Source organism: Dama dama, chromosome 3, assembly GCF_033118175.1.
Source record: "Dama dama isolate Ldn47 chromosome 3, ASM3311817v1, whole genome shotgun sequence".
Classification (NCBI taxonomy): domain Eukaryota; kingdom Metazoa; phylum Chordata; class Mammalia; order Artiodactyla; family Cervidae; genus Dama; species Dama dama.
The window spans coordinates 44,822,098-44,846,913 of NC_083683.1; the positions used below are offsets into that span (position 1 = coordinate 44,822,098).

Sequence of the window (24,816 nt, forward strand, 5' to 3'; positions counted from 1 at the left end):
TTTCTCTCTCTCTCATTTCTCTTCTCAGGCCGAGGCCCCAGGGTGTGGCCACCACGACACCTCGTGCTGTTTCCAGGGCCAGGCGCAGCAGTCGGAGCTGACTCAGCCGGGTCCTCGTCAGTTCCGGAGGATGAGGCTGCTCCGCAGACGCCACATGACCGTGCGCCTGGTCATGGTGGGCAGCGCCTTCGTGTTCTTCCTCTTCATCCTGCAGAGGGACGTGAGTGGCAGGGAGCAGGCCACAGAGAAGCCTTGGCTGAGGTCCTTGGTGAGCCAGAAGGACCACGTCCTGGACCTCATGCTGGGGGCCGTGCACAACCTCAGGGACTCCATGCCCAAGTTCCAGATCCGGGCTCCGGAGCCCCAGCAGACACTGGCCTCCTCCAACCAGTCCTGCCTCCCAGGGTTCTACACCCCAACTGAACTGAAGCCATTCTGGGAACGGCCGCCACAGGACCCCAATGGCCCTGGGGCGGATGGGAAAGCATTTCAGAAGAAAGAGTGGACACCCCAGGAGACCCAGGAAAAGGAAGAGGGCTATAAGAAGCACTGCTTCAATGCCTTTGCCAGTGACCGCATCTCCCTGCAGAGGACCCTGGGGCCAGACACCCGACCCCCTGAGTAAGTAGCACCGTATCCCAGGATGAGGCCAGGATTCTGCCAAAGGCGTGGCTGGTATGTCCACAGCCAATGTAAAGGGCTGACGTGGATTTTATTTTATATCAATATTTATTTATTTATTTGGCTGCATCGGGTCTTTGTTGTGGCACTCCAGCTCAGCAGTTGTGGCATATGGGCTTGGTTGCCCTGAGGCATGTGGGATCTTGGTTCCCCAACCAGGGATCAAACCTGCATCCCCTGCATTGGAAGGTAAATTCTTGACCACTGCACCACCAGGGATGTCTCTGATAGGGATTTTAGAGTGTGGGCAAGGGTCTCCTCTAAGCCCTCCTTTCTTTTCCTGATCCATTGTCGTTATCCTAGGGATTGGGATTCAAGGGCATCATGGTCAGGCCAGAGTCTCAGGGAAACCTGTGAGAGAGAAAAACAGTTGTGAAGGTGACAGGATACAGAAAAAGGAACTCCTGATGGGGACCACAGCGGGCCAAGGGGTGACTAGGAGGGCCTGACTGCAGCCCACAGATTTGGGGGCCTTGCCCTCTGCCGAGAGGCTGGAAACTGCAGGACTCTGCCGCTGAGCTCCTAACAAGGGACATTTCCCGAAAACGGCCCTGGTGGTCAGGATTACTGCTCACCTCCTGGTTTCTTTCAGTGAAGACTCAGGGCCATGAACTCATTCCAACCAATTATTTGAACCTGTTTGTACTTTCAGTCCTGGGCAGTGAACCAGCTCTTAGATCTTTGAGTTGTAGCCACTTCAGTCTGTGTTCTTACTGGCCTCCCGTCAAAGGTTTTGTGTCTTTCTCGTGTAGACTTTGTCATTCCCAACTCAAGAGGAATACTGTTTTTGGCCTTTTTTCACATGGCAGTTAGGGACTTCCCCAGTGGCTCAGCCATAAAGAATCTGCCTGCAGTGCAAGAGATGCAGGAGGCCTGGGTTCCATCCTTGGGTCAGGAAGATCTGCTGGAGGAAGAAATGGAAACCCAGTCCAGTATTCTTTCCTGGAGAATCCCATCGACAGAGGTGGGCTACAGTCCATGGGGTTGCAATGACTAGGATGCGACTGAGTGTTCATGCCCACACATGGCAGTTTCCATTCTAGGTTCATGATTCTTTAGGGCTGTGAACCTGGAGTTCCTCAGACTTGGACCAAGTATTAGAGGCGTAGAACATGGAGCAAGCCTGAGTTACCAGAACTCCTCACAGGGAAGGGCAGTGGGCCTGAGGGCAGCCAGTGGAGGAGGTCTGGAAGTCTTCTCTGGAGGGCCCCTGAGAAATCTCTCTGACCTGCAGAGGGGGTTTAAAAAAGGCATTTAGAGACTTCCCTGGTGGTCTAGTGGCTGAGACTCCCCACTCCCAATGTAGGGGGACCAGTTTCAATCCCTGGTCAGGGAACTAGATCCCACATTCCGCAACGAAGATTAAAGATCCTGCATGTTGCACCTTAGACCAGTGCAGCCAAATAAATAAGTACTTTTTTAAAAGAAAGAAAGGGCGTTAGGCTGCACAATTCCTTGAGATCCAGCATTGACACATTCCCACCCCCTCCTGAGATGGTGTGTCGGGGAGGGAGCAGTGCAACCTAGGGCCCCAGAGTGGTTGGAGTGGATGAGGATAGAGACAAGTCACAGGAAAGTGTTGGTGATGATAGTATCGGATTATAGGAATTCGTGAGGAAACGGGTTTGAGTGGAACCGTTCACTGTAAAGAGTAAAGTCTTTCCCTTTCATTGAATATGGAATTTGTAGTCACTTTTTCCAGATGTCAGAGTTGCCCTTTGTTACTTTCCCTCTGGGACCTCAGGTGGGGGAAATAGGTTTTGGGTTTTTTTGGTCGGGGGGGATTGTTTGCTTTTTGCTGTGCTCGGTCTTAGTTGCTATACACAGGATCTTTGATCTTAGTTGTGGTATGAGGGATATTTCAGTTATGGCATGCAAACTCTTAGTTGCAGCATGTGCAGTCTAGTTCCCCAACAAGAGATCGAACCCAAGCCCCCTGCATTGGGAGTACAGAGTCTTAGCCACTGGACCACCAGGGAAGTCCCGGGAGACAGGTTTTGTAGTGGGTTGGTTAGCACCTGTGCAGAGGCTCAGAGTAGGTGGCAAATATTGGATAAGCTGGAAAAAGCATGCCGCTATTCCCAGCTCCAAAGGGGACTGTAGGCTGGGGCTTCCGAGGAGCAGAGGATGCTTATAGGAATCTGTGGCCAGAGCCCTCCCCACCCCTGGAACTACCGGGGACCCGGAGAACTGTATCTGCACTTTCATCCGCACAGGTGTGTTGACCAGAAGTTCCGGCGCTGCCCCCCACTGCCTGCCACCAGCGTCATCATTGTGTTCCACAACGAGGCCTGGTCCACGCTGCTGCGGACCGTGTACAGCGTCCTACACACCACCCCCGCCATCCTGCTGAAGGAGATCATTCTGGTGGATGATGCCAGCACGGACGGTGAGGCTAGGGGGCCCCCGAGGAGGGGCCTGGGGTCTCCCCTGGTACTCTGAGGAAAGAGGGCCTGCTGGTGCTCCCAAGGGAGCAGACACTGCCTCGTGGCCTGTTGTGTGGCATCATAGCTCATCATAAAGGTCAGGAGCAGGAAGAAGGCAGATGGGTGCCACATTCCTGAACTTGATTTGCATTTGATCCCTAAAGCTCCAAAAGCTTAAGTGTTCTGGCCTCAAGGATTCCCTTAGAGTTGCCAAGCCCAACCCCAATTCAGAAATGCAGAAGGTGGGGATGGGCCTTCCCCTCTGTTTCCCACCTACTGGACCATTCTTTTGCTCTTAAAGATTCCATCTCAGAAGCCCTTCGCTGTAGTTGGTAATAGGCAAGTGAGTTTGCTCACCAAACTTCCACAGTTCAAAGCATTTCCACAAACATCTACTGAGTTATTTGCGCCAGGTGCTGCCTTAGGCATAGGAGATGAAATGACAAATTAGACAGATCTCATCTCGAGGGGGCTAACAGCCCTCATAGTCATATGACTGCTTACAGCACCAGCCGTAGTGGTGTGACCTGGAACACACCCTAGCGGACATGAGAGAACAAGGCCTTGAGAGTTCAACACCCAGGACCTCAAATCCTAGCTCTGACTTTTCCTAGCTCTGTGACCTTGGGCAAGATACTTAGCCTCTCTGAACTTCCATCCTCACTTTTTTTGTTGTTTTTTTTTTTAATATTTACTTATTTGCCTGTGCCGGCTCTTGGTTGTGGCGTGCGGATCTTTAGTTGCAGCATGTGGGGTCTAGTTCCCTGATCAGGGATCAAACCTAGGACCCCTACATTTGGAGTGTGGAGTCTTAACCACTGGACCACCAGGGAAGTCCTTCAGTCCCTTCTTCTGAAAATGAAGATAATTGACTCCCTTGCAAGGTGGACAAGGGATCAGAGATAGATGGTAAATGAGATGGCCCATGTGCTGTGGAGTACTTAGCCTCCAGTAAGAGCTCCATATGCATTAGTTCCATTTTAGCCTTGGTATGGGAGCAGTGCACTGTGGGAGATGTTATTTCTGTGTGGCCTGGCTGAGACGTCCACGTTGGATTAGAGCTGCACCTGAAAGCCTGAGTATCCAGGGAGAGAAGAGGTGTTACAGGGCAGCCCCAGAAGAGAGAACAGCATCAGCAGAGCTTCACAAACATTTGTGTTTGTGCTGTGGGAAATGACACTAAAAAGATGTTGAGGGTGGGGGGAAAAAAAAAAAAAAAAGATGTTGAATGAAATCCTTGTGTGCATGCCAAGTCGCTTCAGTCATGTCCGACTCTTTTCGACCTCATGGACTATAGCCCACCAGGCTCCTCTGTCCAAGGGATTCTCCAGGCAAGAATACTGGAGTGGGTTGCCATGCCCTCCTTCAGGGTATCTTCCCGACCCAGGGATCAAACCTGCGTCTCGTATGTCTGCAGCATTGGCAGGCAGGTTCTTTACCACTAGCACCTCCTGGGAAGCCTGAATGAAATCCACACCGTGCTAAAAGTATTTATTTGGGGGGAAGAAAATGAATCATTGAAGGTGCTTAAGCTGGAGAGTGACCTCGTCTCAGAAAGGTGGCAGCTTTGGGGAGGGTGATTGTCAGGAAGAGAAGCAGAGGACCTGAGTCCAGAGAGGAAGTCCTTACAGTCACTCAAGCAGGGCATGCCGGGGCCAGAACTAGAAAAGCACTGTAGGACCCCTGCAGCAGTAGACTGGGGTCCTCTAGGAGCTGCGCCTTCCTCCCAGGTGGCAAGTGGGGTCTGGGCTCTCCCAGCTTGGCTTCCTGTGCCTGTGCTCCCACATTGAGGGCAGGAACCATAGGGGTTCCTCCAGTGGCCCAGCTGCTGAAGTACCCTTTCCCACCCCCAGCCCCCTCCTGCCCTCTGGGAAAGAGGACTAGAGCCAGGGTGGACAGAGGGAAGAGGCGCCGCGTATGGGCTCTATGAGCCCATTTTCTCTGGGAGCTCCCACTTTCCTGGGAAGGGCAGACAAGTATCAGAGGTGCGTGAAAGGGTCTGGTGGACAGGGAGCAGAGAGATGAGCTTGTGGAAAGGGAGGGGCAGAGAGTCTGGCAGAGAGGGTTGGGACTTGGGAGTGGCCTCCGGGGAGTCTTAGGAGCAACAGAATGGTTGTGAGGAATAGGAACCAGTGTATCCATTGCCCTCCAGCTCGAACTGGGCTCTCTAGTAACCCTTATTCCCACAAACCCGAGTGGCCCACCCCTCAGAAGTTTCTCCCTTTGAATCACATGTGGTGGAGTTCTCTCAACTGTCTCAGCTTGTCACTCAGAATTGTGTAAGTAAAAGGCATGCTGCCCAGCTGGGTGACTCCTCGGACCAGGCCAGTCAATGACACAGTGCCAGGTTGGCACGGGCAGTTTGAAAAGGGCAGAGTGACCTGTGCCTAATAGGGGGGCTTGGCAGTAGCCGCTCCAAAGAGCCTGCCCCTCTCAGGTCACCAGACGTGTTCCAATTCCTTCTGGTGGCCTCTCCCTTGTTGCCCTGGACTGTCTCATAGAGCCAAGTCCAGCATCTTGGAATCACCTGTCTGAGAAACCAGAACCAGCCATTCTTATTTTCCTGGGTCCTGGCCTCCTTTGACAATCTGTTAAAAGCTATGCCCTTCTCTCTAGAGGGCTTCCCAGGTGGCTCGGTAGGTAAGGAATCTTCCTGCCATGCAAGAGTCACAGGGGATGCGGGTTTGATCCCTGGGTTGGGAAAATCCTCTGGAGGAGGGCATGGCAACCGACTCCAGTATTCTTGCCTGGTAAATCCCATGCACAGTGGAGCCTGAAGGGCTGCCGTCCATGGGGGTCTCAAAGAGTCAGACACGACTGAAGTGACTAAGGACGCAGGCACTCCCTAGAATAGCACACAGCTGCCACAAGTGTGCACACACCCACGTTTGTGCATGTGATTCCAGGGAATTTGTGAACCCCAGGATAAACCACCCTACCTTGAGGGCTTTGAGACTTTAGAGAGACTTTTGGCAAAGAAAGAAAAATATCCTCAGATCCATGGTAATCTCTGCAGCCATGGCCGGATAAAGTTCCCCACACGACTGACCGTTTGATCAGATTAACTGGCTCTCATTTCACACACACGAGGGCTGTGTCTGTGCTGAAATTCAATGTCCAGGCTCTCTGTCCTCCTGTCCAGGTGCCCAGCAGCATGGTTTGAGCACAAGCGTACAGGCATTTGATACTGGGGGGCAGATATCAAAAAGAACTCTGGAGCCAGGCTGAAGAACTTTTTCTTTTCCTACCTCACAGTCCTTTCCCAGGCACAGGCTTCCCTCCTGCATGGCCAGGTCAGCACCTGAGGTCCACCCTTGATCCGGCATGTTTCACGAGCTCCCAAAAACTGGCCTTCCCACGCCTGTCAATCCACCGTGCTCCCAACTGGGCCTCCCCTTGTCCGAAGCCCTGCCCTGCCCCAGGTCGGAAGGCTGAGGCAGAGAACCTATGCCGCCCTCCTGTGGGAATTCACTAAATGAGGGGGAGGAATTCAGACACTTACCAGGGACCCAGAGAGCTGAGCAGAAATAAGACCAGGATGACTGCAGAGATGTGAGCAAGGAGGCAGAGACAGCACTGGTACAAACAGTTTACAAAGGTGAACAGAGCTGAATCACAAGACCTTGGTAAGCAGTAGTCACTGTTTGGATTTTTAGGGGGTGTGTGGTAAAATATACATAAAATTTACCAAATTAACCATTTTTTAAGTGTTCCATTCAATGGCATTAAATACATTCTCGTCGTAAAACCATCGCCAGAACTCTTTCATCTTCCCAAACTGAAACTCTGCGCCCATTAAACAATAACTCCCTATTCCCAGCACCCCAGCCCTCGGCAACCCCCATTCCACTTTCGGTCTAGGAATTTGACTACTCTTGATATCTTGTACAAGTGGAATCATGCAGTTACCTTTTGTGTCTGACTTACTTCACTAAGCATAACATCTTCGAGGTTCATCCATGTTGTGATGTGTCAGAATTTGCTTCCTTTTTAAGACTGGAGAAGGGCACGACAAGTCCACTCCAGTATTCTTGCCTGGAGAATCCCATGGACAGAGGAGCCTGGTGGGCTACAGTCCATGGGGTCTCAAAGAGTCAGACACGACTGAAGCGGCTGAGCACGCACAGAGCACACACGCATGTCACTGTTAGTATAGTTCACATTTGTTATTCATTCATTCACCCATGGAGATTTGGACTGTTGCCTCATGTTTGGCTATTGTGAATAATAGCCAAAATATTGCTATCCACATGGATATACAAATATTTGTTTGTGTCTCTGATCTCTATTATTTTATTAAATACCCAGAAATGGAATTGCTGTATCATATGGTAGTTCTTTGTTTAATTTTTTGAGGAGGTGTCATACTGTTTAGATTAATTTTTTTGGTGGCACCCTGAAGCATGTGGGACCTTAGTTCCCTGACCAGGGGTTGAACCCATGACCCCTGCATTGGGAGATGGAGTCTTAACCACTGGACCACGAGGGAAGTCTCTGGATTCTTTTTTTTTTTTTAATTTTTATGGCTGTGCTGGGTCTTCATTGCTGCACAGACTTTTCTCTGGTTGTGGATAGTAGGAGGCTACACTCTGGTTGTGGTGCACAGGCTTCTCTCCTGCATTGGCAGGTGGTTTCTTTACCACTGAATCACCAGTGAAGTCTTGGATTCACTTTTTTAAGTGAAATTTTAAACCGTTATAGTGACATGATCTGATTCATGGCTTTAAGAGAGAATTCACTGTGGGTGCTGTGTCAAGAGGAGACTGGGGGCACTTCCTTGGTGGTCCAGTGGTTAAAACTATGTGCTTCCACTGCAGGGGGCATGGATTCAATCCCTGATTGGGGAATTAAGATACTACATGCCTCACAGCATGACCAAAAAATAAAAATTGACGCCAAAAAAAAAAAAAAAAAGTCCATGATGAACAAAAAAATCAAAATTGAAAAAATGAAAAAAAAAAGAGTAGATTGGGAAGGGGGGGTATAGGACAGAGGTCGGGAGATAAGTTAAGACATTATTGCTGAGGTGCAATGGCGATGGAAAACTGGCCTTACTTGCTGATGGACTGATTGTGGGCAGTGGGAAGAGGGGGAGAGTTTAGCACAATTCCTAGGTTAGAGCAGCTGTTGGGATAATGGTACAGAGGGGAGGCTAGGAGGGCAGGTAGGGAAGAAATCTGGGGTTCCATTTCAGGCGTGTTAGGTTTGTGGGGTTTTTTGTTTTGTTTTGTTTAATTTATTTGGCCACGAGGCATGCAGGATCTTCCCCAACCAGGGATCAAACCCGTGCCCCCTTCAGTGGAAGCACGGAATCTTAACTGCTGGACCACCAAAGAAATCCAGTTTTGTGGTTTGTTAGACATCCAAGTGAAGATTTAAGGCCAGGAAAAAAGGCCCAGGGGCATCTGCATATAGATAATGTTCCGCACAGGGGACTGAGTAAGACATGTGTAGGGGAGGTCACAGGAGTCTTGTAGACTTTGATTGTGAGGAATGAACCTAAATGAGGAGGCTGTCACCTGGGGAACCTAAGAGAGAATGGATGGGCCCGACTGTCTCCGTGCTCAGCTCTTCTGCACTCCGCTCTGGGGTGTCTGTCCAGTGGGTCCAAGGAGGGGCATTACTCAGGGGTGTTGTCTCACCCTCTTCAGAGGGCCTGAGGCTCAAGCTCAGAATTCCCAGGTCCCACCTCGCCACCGGGATTGGAGAAAGGGGTGGGAGAAGGGCTCTGTAGAGCTCAGGCGCCCCTGACATTCACGGCTCAGCGCGTGGCGGGCCCTTACCACAAAACCCACTTCCTCTGATGTTCTGTCTCTGGGTTCTCTCCATCACCATGAACTTCCTGTGAGCACAGTTATGTTCTCAGGGGAAACGTCAGCCATGCTGAGAAGGCAAGGCTCCCGCGCAGAGTTCCTCCCACCTTCCTGTTAGAGCCCACGCTGGGGGCTGTGCTTGGAGGATGAGCCTAGGAGCTCTGAGCAGGCAGGACTCAGACCTGCCCCGCCCTGCCCGGGACAGTGGCTGGCACCTGGCAGCGTGTTCACACGTGTACCCTAAGTGAGTGCTAGGCTGAAGCTGCCAAATGAGGCTAATTTTGACTCATAAACCCCAGGGACAATACTCCCTATTTCATAGCATTTTAATCTTCATGTGGGTGCTCAGTTGCTCAGTCATGTTGGACTCTTGGTGACCCCATGGACTGTAGCCCAGCAGGCTTCTCTGTCCATGGGGATTCTCCAGGCAAGAACACTGGAGTGAGCTGTCATTTCCTTCTCCAGGGGATCTTCCCAACCCAGGGGTCAAACCTGTGTCTCCTGGGGCTCCTGCGTTGGCAGGCGAATCCTTTACCACTGAGCTCCGTGGGAAGCTCTTTAATTTTCACAGAGAAGATTAAATAAGAAAGTTAGCATGGAAGCACCTAATCCCGTGACTGGCATGTAGTAGGTGCTCCAGTATTTGGACACAATGCGTGTGTGTGTGTGTGTGTGTGTGTGTGTGTGTGTTTCAAAGTAGAGAGACGGACTTCCCAGGTGGTCCAGTGGTTAAGACTTCATGCTTCCACTGCCGAGGACCCTGGTTCAGTCCCTGGTCAGAGAACCAAGATCCCACATGCCACATGGCACAGCCAAAAATAAGAAGTAGAGAGGGAGAGATCAATTGCACCTGCACAAAAACAGCCCCCAGTTTGTATGATATGACGGTGGGAGCAAGGCCTAAGCACTGGTCTGACCCCACACCCCTCGAGAGAGAAAGGACACAGTCAGTTTTCACTCCTGCCCCACCCCACCACTTCTGAAACCACAGGCCATCCGTTCTGCGCAGTGGGGAACACAGCAGCGGCACAGATAAACCAAAACAGCAGTTAATGAATCATCACTACGATTTGGACTATGTTCCAAGATGGATTGCTTCAGGATAGGGTTATTTTTTTAAAACTATGTATATATTTAAAATCTTGAGTAAGTGTATTTTATTTTATTTATTATTACTTGTTTAGTTGGCTGCACGGGGTCTTAGTCGTGGCACACAAGATCAATCTTCTTGCGGCATGTGGGGTCTAGTTCCCTAACCAGGAATTGAACCTGGGCTCCCTGCATTGGGAGTACAGAGTCTTAGCCACTGGACCACCAAGGAAGTCCCTAAGGCTTTTTTTAATGCTCTGAGGGTTTCTGACTGATTAACAAGGGTCCTGAAGTGAGCCCTCTCTCAGAATGAACTGGAGATCTCATCAGATACCCCACCCTTCAAAGAGCTTTCCATACCCCCTCTCCAATTCGGGCGTTGGCCTCTCCTGCAGTCTCCCCCAGCCCTGTGTCACCTCTGGCGTTCCTTCATCACCTACCCTGCAGTCGCCCGCTCCCTGGGCAGACAGGCTCACTGCTGTGCCTGGCTATGCAGGCACTGGATACCTGGGTTTTAAATTTAATTTCAAAACTGTTCTGCATCATTTCATCTTCCTAAAGAATCCCACGTGCAGAGGAGGTAATAAAGAGGATTAGAGTAAGACATCTTGCTGCTGCCCCAGAAGCCAGAAATGTACACTTGTGTGTGCTCTACCTGTCAGACTTGCTCTGAAGAGCCTGGGAGACAGGGACTCAGACATAGAGAAATGACTGCCAAACCCCGGGTGTGGAAAGGAGGGGAAGCCTGAAACACAGCTCTGAAAATCAGGAGCTGAGAGAGAGTTGAGGCCAAAAGAGGCATCTGAGAGCCGTCATCAGAAGTTTATATTTGATTTGAAACCAAAGAAACACAGCTCTGAGGTCCTGTCTCCGACATCAGAAGAAGCCGATACACAGACACAAGGTGGGCGCTGCGGAGCCAGTGGAGTGTCCTGGCAAGATGGCCATGGGCTGTGGGGACCTCCTCCATGCCCCCCACCCCCACCTTGGGCTTCAGTGAAGTTGCTCAGCACAGTAGGTGCGAGAGAGGGTTAAAATGCAGGCCTGCTGGAGGCCTGAGAGTGCCCGGACTTGGTGCCCATAGGAGATTATATGTGCTTCCCTTGTAGCTCAGTAAAGAATCTGCCTGCAGTGCAGGAGACTCGGTTCAATTCCTGGGTTGAGAAGATCCCCTGGAGGAGAGTATGGCAACCCACTCCAGTATTCTTGCCTGGAGAATCCCATGGACAGAGGAGCCTGGCAGGCTACAGTCCATGGTGTTGCAAGAGTTCGACATGACTTAGCAACTAAACCACCACCAAGTCGCTTCTGTTGTGTCTGTGCGACCCTATGGGTTGTGCTACCCGTGCCACTTGGGAAGTGCAATGGGGAATTTGGTTTGTGACAAAGTGTTGAGCGGGTGGCAATGACCCTGTGTCTTCCAGAGTACTTGAAGGAGCCCCTGGAGCAGTACGTGAAACAGCTGCAGGTGGTGCGGGTGGTGCGGCAGCAGGAGCGGAAGGGGCTGATCACCGCCCGGCTGCTGGGAGCCAATGTGGCCCAGGCGGAGGTGCTCACCTTCCTGGATGCCCACTGTGAGTAAAGGGGGCCGGTCTGGCTCTGCCCCACCTTCCCTCCCTGGCAGAAGGAAAAGCTGGGACCCCCGCATCACCCAGGCCTCTGCCTGCTCTGCTGTCCCAGGAGCGAAGCAGGCTTGGGACTCCCCCAGATTCTTCTACCCCTTTCTCACTCTATTCCCTAGGATGGTTATCAGGAGGCACGCACAGCCCTATAACCACTGGGGACCCCACAGTTGCTGGGAGTATGTTCTAGAGCCTAGACACTCCTCTCCCCGCTCTCCCGATCTGTACCTCATTCTGAGCTCAGCCCCTTTGACTGGCTCTGGGCGCTGTTCGGTGTGGCCCTTTCCACATGGAGGCAGGAAGCCCTGCTTCTTGACCCCAAACAGCACACTTCCCTTGCTGTTGTCAGGGGGAAAAAAGTGTTCCCTGAAAGCAATGATACATATTCTGAGAAGCTGTAGACTTGAAGTCAGAAGACCTGGATTTGTGTTCTGACCCTGCCACTAACTGAGCCTCAGTCTTCTCCTTTATCAAGTGGGATAAGGATGCCAGCCATACACACCAACAAAATCATCACTCCAGGGGCCAAATCATCTCTGTAGTTCATCAGAAATCCCCAAGGGGTGATTATTCTGCAGCTAGAGCTGAAGCATGAGGTGCAGAGACCCCGGGGAGAAGGGCACCCTGCATGAGACCCACACTCAGGTGGGGAGAGTCAACTGAGTGGCTAGCCTGCATTCCCTGAAGGCAGCCCTCTACGGCCTCCCTGTGCCTTTGGAGCCTCCGTGTTTCTCCCCTGATACCTCTATTATCTCCTCCAAAGCCATTTCCACCTCTCTGGGAGGAGGGGCAGGTGTAGGTGGGTCCTGGGAGATCTCTGTCCACTCTCGGTGACTGTGGAGCTTGCACGTGTTTCCCTGCCTGCAACTGGGGAGCAGGCACTTGTCCTCCTGGGGCTCCCCACTGGCCGGAGGGTGCAGGCTGGCTGCGGGGCAGGACCCTGACTGCGGTCTCCTGGCCCTGGCCTGCAGGTGAGTGCTTCCATGGCTGGCTGGAGCCCCTCCTGGCTCGCATCGCCGAGGACGAGACAGTGGTGGTGAGCCCAAACATCGTCACCATTGACCTGAACACTTTTGAGTTTTCCAAGCCCATCCAGAGAGGCCGAGTCCAGAGTCGGGGCAACTTTGACTGGAGCCTGACCTTCGGCTGGGAGGCTTTACCTGCACGAGAGAAGCAGAGGCGCAAGGATGAGACCTACCCCATCAAGTAAGTATCGCAGGCTTGTGGGCCCCCAGCCTGGCCTCTGCAGTCACAGGGACCTGGGCCATCGCAGGTCAGCATTTATTGGGTGTTGTGTGAAGAGCTTAGCATATTTAATCGTCATTCCCTTGAGGTAGGTACTATGATTAGCCTGTTTTGCAGATGAGAATGCTGAGGTTCCTGGTCAGTTGGCCAGGACTAACTGTTGGCCCCAGCCTATGCCACCCTGGAAACTGGGGGAGCAAGAGTGCCCATCCCACCAGTTTGGCCACAAGCCTGTCCCCCCACCATGGTGCTGTCCTGCCTGGTGCCATAACAGTTGGCTCTCACTCTCCTTCTTCCTTGTGCCAGGCCCAGGGTTCAGGGCCTTCTGTACTTTGTCTTGTTAATTCTTCCCTTCAGGTAGAAAGGACATGATGGCTGCTTGCAGAGAGATAGGGGGTAGAGACCATTGTAAAACAGCCATTGTAATGAGAGGGGGTGATGTGTGCAGCCAAGTGGCCATCTTTGAAAAGACTGAGAACGTCTTAAAGAAAGATAGATGAATGTTTTGCAATTGGCAATGTGTTGCAGTTGTCCTGAACTTTTTCAGGAAAGGACCAGATAGCAGGTATTTTAGGTTTTGCCAGCTAGGGCTTCTCAGGTGGCACAGTGGTAAAGAAACTGCCAAGTAGGAAATGGCAACCTACTCCAATATTCTTACCTGGAAAATCCCATGGAGAGAAGAGCCTGGCAGGCTGCAGTCTGTGGGGCTGCAAAGAGTTGGACACAACTGAGCACCCACACACATACATACATGCAGCTACCAAAAAAAAATCTTTTCAAAATGTAAAAACTATTCTGTGCCAGAACCTTAGAAACAGGCCAGCTTTGACCCACAGGCCACAGTCTGCCAACCCCTGAGCTAGAAGGCAGGTGCTTGAAAGTTTATCCATTGTTTGATGCCCAGCTGGCTTTGCCTTCTCCCAACACACCCACCCTACTCCTCCCTCTCAGACTGTGGGTGCGATTAGAGATTACAGACATCTCAATCAGACTGAGGAGTGACTTTTAGAGTATCCATTGCTTCTGGATTATCTGTACCACTGTTTTTCTATACTGGCCAGGAAACTGAAGGGTCAACCAAACATATACCAGGGGGTGGGGGGGGGGGACTAAGAGTTTGGGGATATAGTGAGCAGAGTTGGGAGGGAAGGCTTTCTCCCCTTCCATGTCCCCAGATCCTAAGAAATGCCACCCAGAGCCTCAGCAGAGAGGCTGCAGGAAGGAATCCCATGGATCTAAAACAGCCTGCTGCTCTGTCTCCTTTGGAAGGAAGAGAAGCAGCAGCAAAGGGGCAGAAAGGAAAGGAGAAGAGAGGAGAGAGAGAGAGAAGAAATTGGAACTCCCTATGGACTCTCTGCTTGATTCATAGATGTCTTTTGTTTGGGATGTACAGCAACAAAGCCCCCTCCCCCCAAGCTGGGGGCCAGGCACACAGTGGCACAGTCAGGGACAGGGCACCTGGCCCCCACCCATCACTGACGTCCCCTGCTCCGATGTCCAAGGACCATACAGCTGGAAGACAAAGCTCCAGTGTTTGAGGAATGAGTCTGCTCCCTGGTCCGAATGCCCTGGTGGTGTGCTTGCTTGCCTCCGGCACTTTGCCTGGTACCCGCCAGGAGACCTGCAGGTAGCACCCTCTCTTCCTCCACTCCCAAAGTTAACAGGAGACTAAGAGGAGAGGTGAGGACCCAGGGGACCCCAGGAAGCAGGCCAGGAAATACAGAGAGTTTCCAGAGGTTGCCTATTGATTGTGAGTCTCTAGTGATGTTCCCCGTGTAGTTTATCCTCAGAGATAATTTGTCAGTGGCTTCTTAGTCAGAGGGACCTCCCAAAGCCAAGAGACAGAGACTTCCCTGGTGGTCCAGTGGTTAAGATTCTGAGCTCCCAATGCAGGGACCTGGGTTTGATCCCTGGTCAGGGAACTAGCTCCCATATGCCGCACTAAAGATCCTGCGTGCTGCAACTAAGACCTGGTGCAGCCTAAATTAAGTAAATAAATATTAAAAAGAAAAAAGCCAAGAGACAGGCTTAGGTCCAGGAGACCCTCAAGAAGCAGACGGTTAGTTCCAAAATGCTCATCTAGGGTCCTAGGACTCTCTGAGCCTTCCTTGGCCTTACTTGGACTGGCTTAGAACCCCTAGGAGAAGTCAAAGCCAGGGACAAAAGCCTGCCTGAGCTTGAGGGTTTCCCAACCGAAATTCCTTCCAGAAGGTGGCTACATGAGCCAACCTCAGGGCAACGAGAACAGCGGTAGGCTAACACCAACTTCAGGCTCCTGTGTGGTCGCCTTAACTAGTCAGCCAGTGAATGCCGATTGAGGCCCTGCTGTGTCTGAAACTCCTTGACTGGTCCTGGGCTTACAGAGAAGGTTTCTGCTTGGCTGTGCCACATGGAGCTGCCCACTGAGGGCAGCAAAGCCCCATCCGAGCCAGCCTGGCCTGGCACAGAGACCAACAGTGAGTGACACATGTGCACTCCTGTCTCCCCAGCTCCCACCCCTTAGCTCAGCCCCTGTTGTGAGCAGTGTGATATCTAAGTTCTTGAGGTTTTGTCAGTTTATCTAAGTGTGGGTCCGTGCCTCCCTGCCTTTGTCTGAAAGCCAGAATCTTTTTGTAATCTCCAAATGCTCCCTTTAGTCCAAATTAAGTTTAATTTCACCTCACTCCCTACCCTGTTTCCGGGAGCACCTATGTCCAAAACCGGTTTCACACAGCTTCTGATGACTGAGTATCTACTATGCTTTATGAACTTTGCTGCCAAAAAGCAAAAGATGGTGGCTTTTCTCTCAGCTATTGCCCTGAGTACTCAGAGGAAAAGATCTGTCTCTTTACTCTGTATGACTAATACATAACACAACCCCAGGTAGCCCATGTGTAATATACCCAGTTGTATGAGTAAACAAGTGCCTTTTATTATTATTATTTATTTATTTACTGTTGGCTGTGCTGGGTCTTCATTGTTGTGTGGCGGCTTCTCATGGTGGTGGCTTGTCTTGTTGCAAACAACAGGCTCTAGGCACACCAGCTGTCCGAGGCCTGTGGAATCTTCCCAGACCAGGGATCGAACCCGTGTCCCCGACATTGCAAGGCAGATTCTTAACCACTGGACCACCAGGGAAGTCCATGAGTACCTTTTAGAAGACAGTCATGATCTTTACATCTCTCTTGGACCTGATCCTAGAAGGCAAAGAATAAAAGCTCAATAAACATTTGCTAAGTGAATGAGTTAGTAGCTGCATGTTCCAGACGAGAAGAAAGGAGGAGGGAGGGAGTCTTAGAAGCATCTGCAGTGAGTCCGCCCCTTTCCACGCTGGGCTGTGACCCCGCTTCCCCCCAGGAGATGCACATGCTTTTCCCTTTGTCTCTCCAGGTCCCCGACGTTTGCTGGTGGCCTCTTCTCTATCTCCAAGTCCTACTTTGAGCACATCGGTACCTATGATAATCAGATGGAGATCTGGGGAGGGGAGAACGTGGAAATGTCCTTCCGGGTGAGAGCGAAGAGGGCTTCGTGGGGGAACCACAACGTCCCGGGGTACGGATGACCTGAGACCCTGTCTCTTAGGCAGCAGCAGGGTTGGCATGTCTGGAGCTGAACTTGGAAGGGTGGCTCTTCCCCATCATGACACCACCTTTCCTCTGTCCCCCCACCCCCGTCCATGGCAGTAAGGTCATGGGACTCAGATTGGACATATGGCAACAGATGACTGGGCAGAACCCCTAAGAGGGAAGGGGTAGTGGGGTAACAGGGACCGGACATCTGGGGACTGGTGACATCTTTCATGATGTCTGTGGGAACAGAATTAGGGTGAAGGTGGGACAGTTCAGTAAGCAGTCACTATCCTCTTTCTGGAAAAACCAGGCTTCACTTTCCAGATCAGAGGACACATGCCTTGGTAGCCTTTGGAGTTACTCTCCCCTATGCTCAGCATGCTCTTCATAACTGTAAGAGAAGATGATGGCCCAAATTCTGGTGGACCCCGGAACTCTGAGGGATTCCAGGAATAAAGCAAATCAGGATTAGGTTGGCAAGAAAGGCTTCCTTGTGGTGAAATCGACACAAATCTCTGTCCAGGGGAAAGTAGTTAACAAGGAAATGAGCTTGCTTATGAAGTCATTTGGATGGGATTGTCGACTCAATGGACATGAGTTTGAGCAAACTATGGGAGATAGTGAAGGACAGGGAAGCTGGGCATGCTGCAGTCCATGGGGTTGCAGAGAGTCGGACACGACTGAGTGACTAACAACAACAGTGAAGTCACTTATCACAATGCCTGGCATGTATAAGCACGTCATTGATATCATTGCTGTTACTATGGCTATGATTATGCATTTCTGTTGCTGCTGTCTGAATAGCACTGAAACATGTATATTATCATATGTGAAACAGATCACCAGTCCAGGTTGGATGCGTGAGACAGGGTGCTTGGGGCTGGTGCACTGGGATGACCCAGAGGGATGGGATGGGGAGGGAGGTGGGGGGGAGGTTCAGGATGGGGAACACCTGAAAACCCATGACTGATTCATGTCAATGTATGCCAAAACCACTACAATATTGTAAAGTAATTAGCCTCTACTTAAAATAAAGAAAGAAAAATCAAATGAATAACAACATACCTCCCAATCTAAAACCTAAAAAAGAAGACGCAAGTGGAAGGGGTGTCCTAAACCAGCCCTCTGACAGAGAACAGTCACCAACTTAGCACCATAATTCCCAGGGTTCTGATTCTGGGCTAGTTCATGAGCCTCTGACCTCTGTTCAGTCTTTCTGTAAGGAGGCTACTGTACTAAAGGTCAGGTGATTGCCATAAACCACCTAATGGTGGCTTTTAATTAGTGAATTGATGCTTTGATTGGGTCACAAGTCCATCTCCATTTGAAGGAACTTGAGTTCCTGAGTTTCCAGTAACACTTGAGTAAGCTGATAAAATCACCTTTCTGGGTCAAAAAGCCAGGTGGCGCCAGAGCTCAGAGTAGGTAGATGGATGTAAACTTGGTCATCTGTCTCTTCTCCAAAGTGGGCCCTGGTAACCCTCAGGACCCCGCAAATTTCCGCTTGCTTAAATCCAAAGTGAACCATATCAGAGAGCCAGGGATTGTGTAGTTACGGCCTGTGAAGAGGCCTAGTCAGTGTCTCTTTTTTCTGGAGGAGAGAGGGGTATTTCCCTGATTTCGTGGACCTGGGGTTTGGCACCCTGGGAATGGAACAGAGTTGCTTGGGGTAGGTTGTCCCACCCACCCACTGAAAACCCCACCCCGTCTCATCTTACGGCAGGTGTGGCAGTGTGGCGGCCAGCTGGAGATTATCCCCTGCTCTGTGGTCGGCCACGTGTTCCGTACCAAGAGCCCCCACACCTTCCCCAAGGGCATCAATGTCATTGCTCGCAACCAAGTGCGCCTGGCTGAGGTCTGGATGGATGGCTACAAGGAGATTTTCTACAGGAGAAATCTGCAGGCAGCACAGATGGCCCGAGAGGTGAGAGGGGAGGATGCTCAGGAGAGGTTCGGATGAAGAGAAGGGCATAATCACAAAACCTGATCCAGGGCTTCATGATGATGGAGGCCCACTCAGCTCCGCCACCCGGTGCCTTTACCCCTCAGGCCTTGGGAGCTAGAGCCCAGGCTCTATTTTGGAGGCTAGAGAATGAGGAAGGGCAGGTTTTGTTGTCCCTGCCTGAAGAGCCCCAGCATCTTTTAGAAGGGGAGGGAGACAAGATTTGGAGGAAGAACCTCTTACAGGAAGAATGGCTTTGCTCTGAGAAACCAGAAATTGAAGACTGGAGGAAAACTAAGAGTTCACAGGAGATGGGGAGTGCTATGGGTGGGGATCCCAAAGCCAAGGCAGGGGGTTTGGGATTAGACGTGGAGCCGACAGGAACCCCAACTGATTGGGAATGAGCATGAGACCCATTCTGGGAGAAAGTGGTCCCAGAAACCCTAGGCTACATCTGCCCAGACAGGAAGGTCAAGCCTGGTGAAACTGACCCTTTGGGGGCTGCCTTAATTGACAGAAATCCTTTGGTGACATTTCGGAACGACTGCAGCTGAGGGAACGACTAAACTGTCGCAACTTTTCCTGGTTCCTGGACAACATTTACCCGGAGATGTTTGTCCCTGACCTGAAGCCCACCTTCTTTGGAGCTGTGAGTCTTGAGAACAAATATGCCTACCCATCATCCCAGAAGCCCCGGGAGAAGTTTCAGGACCACTGAGCCCATAGCTGGATGAGAAACAATCGATTTTTACTCTCCACACTTGTTTATCCAGGAGGGGGACCTGGAGGCCACCCGGGCTCCTAGAGCTAGCTAAAAATCTCTTAAGGAGGAAACAGCCTGTAAGCAGTGGTTCTCAAACACTCACTTGCATCAGTCACCAGAAAGGCTTGTTAAGACACTGTGTGTTGATTCAGGAGGACTGAGATGGGGCCTGACAATTTGCATTTCTAACCAGCCCTCAGGCAATGCTGAGGGTCTGGGGATCACACTTTTGAGAACCACTGCTCAGAAGGACATTCCCACAGGCTGAGGGCTTCTCCCAGAGACCTGCCTGGTTGCCCACCCTGCCCTTGCCCAGTCCCTGGGTTCTGCACCTCATTTGCCATTCACTCCAGGCATCTGGATTAATGAGTGGGAGAGGAAGGTCAGAGAGGGGGAATGCAGCCATGCAGATTTATTCCAGATGGACCGTACACCACAAACCAAAAAACCCCCTCATTGTGCTCCCCTGGGTCCCCTTTCTGCTCACCATCCTGCAGCTCAAGAACCTCGGCGTGGATCACTGCCTGGACGTGGGAGAGAACAACAACGGGGGAAAGCCCCTCATCCTGTATGCCTGCCACGGCCTCGGCGGCAATCAGGTACACAGCCCAGCCCCTGACTGGCCTGTCTCCTGGGGCATCTCCTGTCTGCACACACCCCCTTTCTCCACACAGAATAGCCCTTTCCTGAGGACAAGGGTGGGAGAGATCCAGAAAGAGAAGGAGATACCAGTCCTGCCCTCAGGAAGCCCCCAGTCTGAGGGGAAACGCATGATACAGACAGATAAGGTCCTAAGTGTGGATCAAGGGCACCCAGAGAGGAGAGGGCAGCAGTGCTGGCTGGTAGAGTGGGGCTGGGAGGGGAGGATTGTTTATCACAGGAAGCATGCTGGAGGATGTGAGCTGCTGAGTGATGTTTTAGGGTGACCGTGAAAAATTTTTGAGCCCTTTCCCTCACCTACACTCAACTTTTGTGTGCGTGTGTGCTATTTCCAGGAGGCCCATTTATTATATTTTTTAAGTGACAAACTTGTGACTTGACTTTTGAGATTTATTTATTTTTGGCTGTTCTGGGTTTTCATTGCTGCACACAGTCTTTCTTCAGTTACAGTGCTGGGGCTTCTCATTTCAGTGGCTTCTCTTAGCGCAGAGCACAGGCTCTAGAGGCTTCAATAGTTGTGACACATGGGCTCAATAATTGTGACTCATGGGCTCTAGAATGCAGGCTCAGGAGTTATGGCACAGGGGCTTAGTGTCCCAAGGCATATGGGATCTTTCCAGATCAAAGATTGAACCGGTGTCCCCTGCATTGCAAAGTGTATTCTTAATCACTGGACTACCAGGGAAGCCCTTACATTCAACTATGTTCAATGCCTCCCCTGCCCAGAAGCTACCACTCTGATCCTACCACCCATCAGTGACCCCAAAACAACTCCCTACTGACATCTCACAGTTACCTGCATCCACTGTAAGGGCCCATCCCCCTGTGCTACAATGTCCAGCTCTTTTCCTGAAGAATAACTAGTAACCTCCCTGGCTCCAGTTCCTCAATCTACCTTGAATGCCCAGTGTTTGATAAGTAAGAGGCACTTGAAGCAGAGCTGAAGGAAGGAAAAAGTGGCAGGGACACGGAATAGGATGCCAACATATGCAAGTGAAGACAAAGTCATTCTGAAGCCATTGCCTGTACCACTGGCCTGCACAGTGATTTTAGGTGGTATAGTGGTGAACATTTTTGCTATAGTAACCTATTAACAAAGAACCAGCATATCAAACACATGATTTCATAGATAACGCTTTAATGAGGCAAAGTTAATTTTTTTTACTTTTTTTTTTTTTGGTCGAGCCTTGTGGCTTGCAAGATCTTAGTTCTCTGACCAGGGATCGAACCCATACCCTCTGCAGTGGAAGTTCCCTGGACTGCCAGGGAATTCCCTAAGTTAAATTTTTACCTAAAGAAAAAATATTTAGTAACTATTATCTATTATTCCAGTATAACCCAGATACGGTGCCACATGAATTACTGAAATCTTGGCACCCACTCCCTTCCTCCCCAAGAGGTCATCTGTGATTGGTATCTCGGGCTGTTGGCTTGAACCTTCTCTTGTCTTCCGTTCTAGTACTTTGAGTACACAACCCAGAGAGACCTTCGCCACAACATCGCAAAGCAGCTGTGTCTACATGCCAGTGCTGGCACTCTGGGCCTTAGGAGCTGCCACTTCACTGGCAAGAATAGCCAAGTGCCCAAGGATGAGGAATGGGAATTCACCCAGGTGAGTCAGCTGTCCCAAAAGCTCAGAATCAAGAACCTGAGGCCACAACTGCGCCCTCCCTTCCTTCTGCATCTTCTTCCTGAGATACTATGGGATGGATCCAGACAATGTAGAAAGTATGGAGAATGTGAGCTTGGTCACAGGCAGGGTTCACGGGACTTAAGTAATGTTTGGTGATGGCTGATTCTGATTGATATAAAGATGGCGGTGGGGTTATGGTCTAGGGCCAGTTCTGTCATAGTTCAAGTATTTTTAGGCTGATCCCCAGGAGATGAAGTTGAAGAGTCACTCATGGTTACCACCTGGCCTCTGTGTGCCAACCACAAGGCTGTACACTCATGTACTTTGGTTTGGTTAACCTTCCAGAGGCTCTTCCCAAGTAGGTGGTGTCCCCATGACTAGAGATGGGCCAGCAGCAGCTCAGCAAGTTTGTGTCTGGCCCAAGATCCTTTGCTAGTAAATGGTAGACCCGGGGTTCAGACCTAGATAAGTCTGACTCAAAAGCACGGGTTCTTTCCATTACACTGCCCTGCCTGGGATGAATGATGTAACTTCTACTGGATCGGGCTCAAACTAGCAGCCTCCAATGAGCCTCCACACCCACTCCACCCCAGTCCCTAGTCCTGGGCTTAGGAAAAGGGGAGCCTAACCTTGGGGCTACAGGGAAGGGAGTAGTCTGAATATGATCAAAGGCAGAAAGTGCGGGTAGACTGCAGTGGCCCAGGTCTTTGAGATTGGCCATCTGGAGGCAGTTTGCATTTTCATTTCATCCTGAAAGCATTTTTCAGTTAACCCATGGTCCTCCCTTCCTGTGTTGCAGTTAGTCATGCTAAAGCTGGAGGTGGGGGGAAAAAAATAATAAAAAAAGCTGGAGGTGGGGGGAAAAATAAATAAATAAAGCTGGAGGTAGGGAATTGGCACCTGGCATAGGAATGCCAATTCCTGTGGAAACTCAGGAATGCATCCCATCAGAGTTTCTGGCATCCAAGGAAAAGAATGTGGAAGTATCCCCCCTGTGCCTTGCTGGATTTCCCTTCCCTTTTGTTTATTGTCCTCATCTCATTCCCCCTAGTAGTACTGTCTGAAGTCTGAGGCCTAAGTTGACCCTTTGTTTTGCTGTGTCATCTTTTAGGATCAACTCATCAGGAACTCAGGATCTGGTACCTGCCTGACATCCAAAGACAAAAAGCCAGTCATGGCCACCTGCGACCCCAGTGATCCCCACCAGCGCTGGCTCTTCATTTAACCTCCGGTGGGAGTTCCCACATGCTTCTCAGGAAACAGAATCTGGGGGAAACCTGATGTTTGAGAACCTGACCAGCAGCTTCCCTGTCAGCCTTAAAGATGGATTTCAAACCCAATGGAAGTCAAGGCAGAACCTTCCTACTCCTTGCAGCAACATTGGGCCTGTTTTCTTTCCTCCACATTGGTGGACAAGACCATTAGAACACATAAGATGGGGCCTAGAGCTTTCCTTCTGTCCTAGAAACAGACCTCCAAAGCAGAGGAGGCAGCTGGGAAAGGACCCAGGACAGCAATGATGAATTCAAGGAAAGTGCCTCTGCAGCCATGTCCTGGATCCCTGGTCATCTAGGACATCTGCAACTTCCAGTGAACTATAGAGTCTATCAGAGGAACTGGAGGTCTAAGTCTCCCTTGCTGTTATTACCTGAAGCACCTTGACAGTGCTTGACAGGTACACAATACTGTGAGAAAGACAGGAATCACTGTGCCCATTTTATAGGCAAGAAAACTGAGGCAGAGAGAAGTAAAGGAGCTGGTCTGTATTCCACAGATGGTACGTGGCTGGAGCTGAAACTGAGGCTCAAATTTGAACCTTGAACCCAGGCTCCTCCCACCACACCACGAGAACACTAAGCAACTAGCCACCAACTCTCCATTCTCTTTTCACTCCAGTCTGATCCTTTCTGGCTGACTGGTCTCCATAAAGCCTAGAACTGTGGAGCCAGGTAACCATGAGGGAGACCACATTTGGGAATCCTGTGATGTTCATTTTGAAAGAAACCTTGTGGAGCTAGCTAGTGATTTCTCAGGTTTACGTCCCAGAGCCTTCTTTCAATGCTCCTTGTATAATGTAGTTCCAAAGCAAATTAGCCATGGATGAAAACGAAGGTGGGATGAGGGCAGTGCCCACCAGGCCCTGATTTTCCAAAGGTCTGCAAGGACAATTTGAAAATCCTTGTTTTAATCCAACCCTATCATTTTCATATTATGAAACCAAAGCCAGATAAGAGAAGTTACTTGCCCTAGGCCACCCAAGGAGGTATTGGCAGCCCAGAGGCTAGGACCCAGATAAGGCTAACAAGATCCCTGGGAAGTCTGAGGAAGCAGGGCTCACGGGTGGCCTGGAGCGTGACTGTGTGACTGGCCTGGTCTGCTGTTCTCGCGTGAACTCCCCACATGGAGCAGACCTGCTGTGCACGTCAGCTCTTCTCCAAGCAAGTTGGACCCCACCACCCATGGCTGCTTTGCCTGAAGTGGAGAACCCCAGCTGCCGGGAGGAGGAGGACTCATTGCTTCCAGGAGTGATTCCTACTTTGAGTAGCGGACTGTCATCTTGGGCATCACCACATGAGGGCACCATGGGACCACAGCTGCCTCTCCTTGCCACTCAGGACGTCTCCTAGGTCCCGTGGGGTAGCCCAGCCAAAGAGAAAGAAGAGTGGCCAGCAGCGGGGAAAGGGAAAAGTTCTTTCCCAGCAAGAGAAGAGAATGGCACATAGATCCCAGTGGAAATAAAGGTTTTATGGCATGGGTAAAGAAGGTTGGCATTGGGTTCCTCTTCTCCTGGCTTGTCCCTTAGCTTATCTGTTTGGAGGATCCACTGTTTCCAGTTGTGAAGAATCACACACATCTGAAAAGTTCTCTCGCAGCCACTGTCTCTTATCTCTAGATATCCTCCAGCTTTCAGTCTGGCCCTACACAACTGTCAAGCACAGGCAGACCTGAGGAGATATGAGGCTCTTCCCCCTGTGGAACTCCCGCTCGAGCTGGGAAAAAAGCTTGTGAACAAGTCATACCAAAACTAGAGATTTTCAGAGCTGGACTAGGTGAGTTAGAACAGTTCCTTTCATTTAGGGAAATCAAGGAAGCCTCACAAAGAGGGTGACATTTGACCTTAGACCTCAAAGGATGAATCCTCAGGTAGGAAGAGCTCAGTAAGGAAAGATGTCAAATGTCAGAAAAGTCGCAGAGGGACGGCAGTACAAGTGGACGTGGGAGCCGGGAAGCCCTCAGGGTGAGGTTGCAGTGGATGGTAGAAGCCAGAAGGTCAGGACCACACTTTGGCTTTCATGAGCCCTAGGCACTTGAGCTATCATTAAAAAATATTAAATTATATTTCTTACAACTCCATTGGTATTAAGGTGAATCTATTCCGGGGTGATTGTAGAGA

The 24,816-nt window shown here is 50.7% G+C and overlaps 1 protein-coding gene and 1 non-coding gene across 6 annotated transcripts in view; one reads left to right on the forward strand and one right to left on the reverse strand.

Annotated features, from left to right (window-relative positions):
- Nucleotides 1–24,185, forward strand: part of GALNT6 (polypeptide N-acetylgalactosaminyltransferase 6) — a 39,029-nt gene extending 14,844 nt beyond the window's left edge. For all 5 annotated transcript variants that reach the window (XM_061127580.1, XM_061127581.1, XM_061127584.1 and 2 more), the window contains 10 exons: nucleotides 29–621; nucleotides 2,898–3,070; nucleotides 11,434–11,583; nucleotides 12,603–12,837; nucleotides 16,246–16,363; nucleotides 18,148–18,348; nucleotides 18,884–19,015; nucleotides 19,627–19,728; nucleotides 21,249–21,401; nucleotides 22,534–24,185. In XM_061127580.1, the coding sequence (XP_060983563.1) occupies nucleotides 29–621; nucleotides 2,898–3,070; nucleotides 11,434–11,583; nucleotides 12,603–12,837; nucleotides 16,246–16,363; nucleotides 18,148–18,348; nucleotides 18,884–19,015; nucleotides 19,627–19,728; nucleotides 21,249–21,401; nucleotides 22,534–22,647 (1,971 nt within the window). In that variant the 3' untranslated portion in view covers nucleotides 22,648–24,185. The remainder of the gene's footprint in view (nucleotides 1–28; nucleotides 622–2,897; nucleotides 3,071–11,433; nucleotides 11,584–12,602; nucleotides 12,838–16,245; nucleotides 16,364–18,147; nucleotides 18,349–18,883; nucleotides 19,016–19,626; nucleotides 19,729–21,248; nucleotides 21,402–22,533) is intronic.
- TRNAG-CCC (transfer RNA glycine (anticodon CCC)) lies at nucleotides 10,169–10,241 on the reverse strand. The gene has a single exon. It is a non-coding gene; the product is annotated as a tRNA-Gly (tRNA).
- Nucleotides 24,186–24,816: the final 631 nt, after the last annotated feature.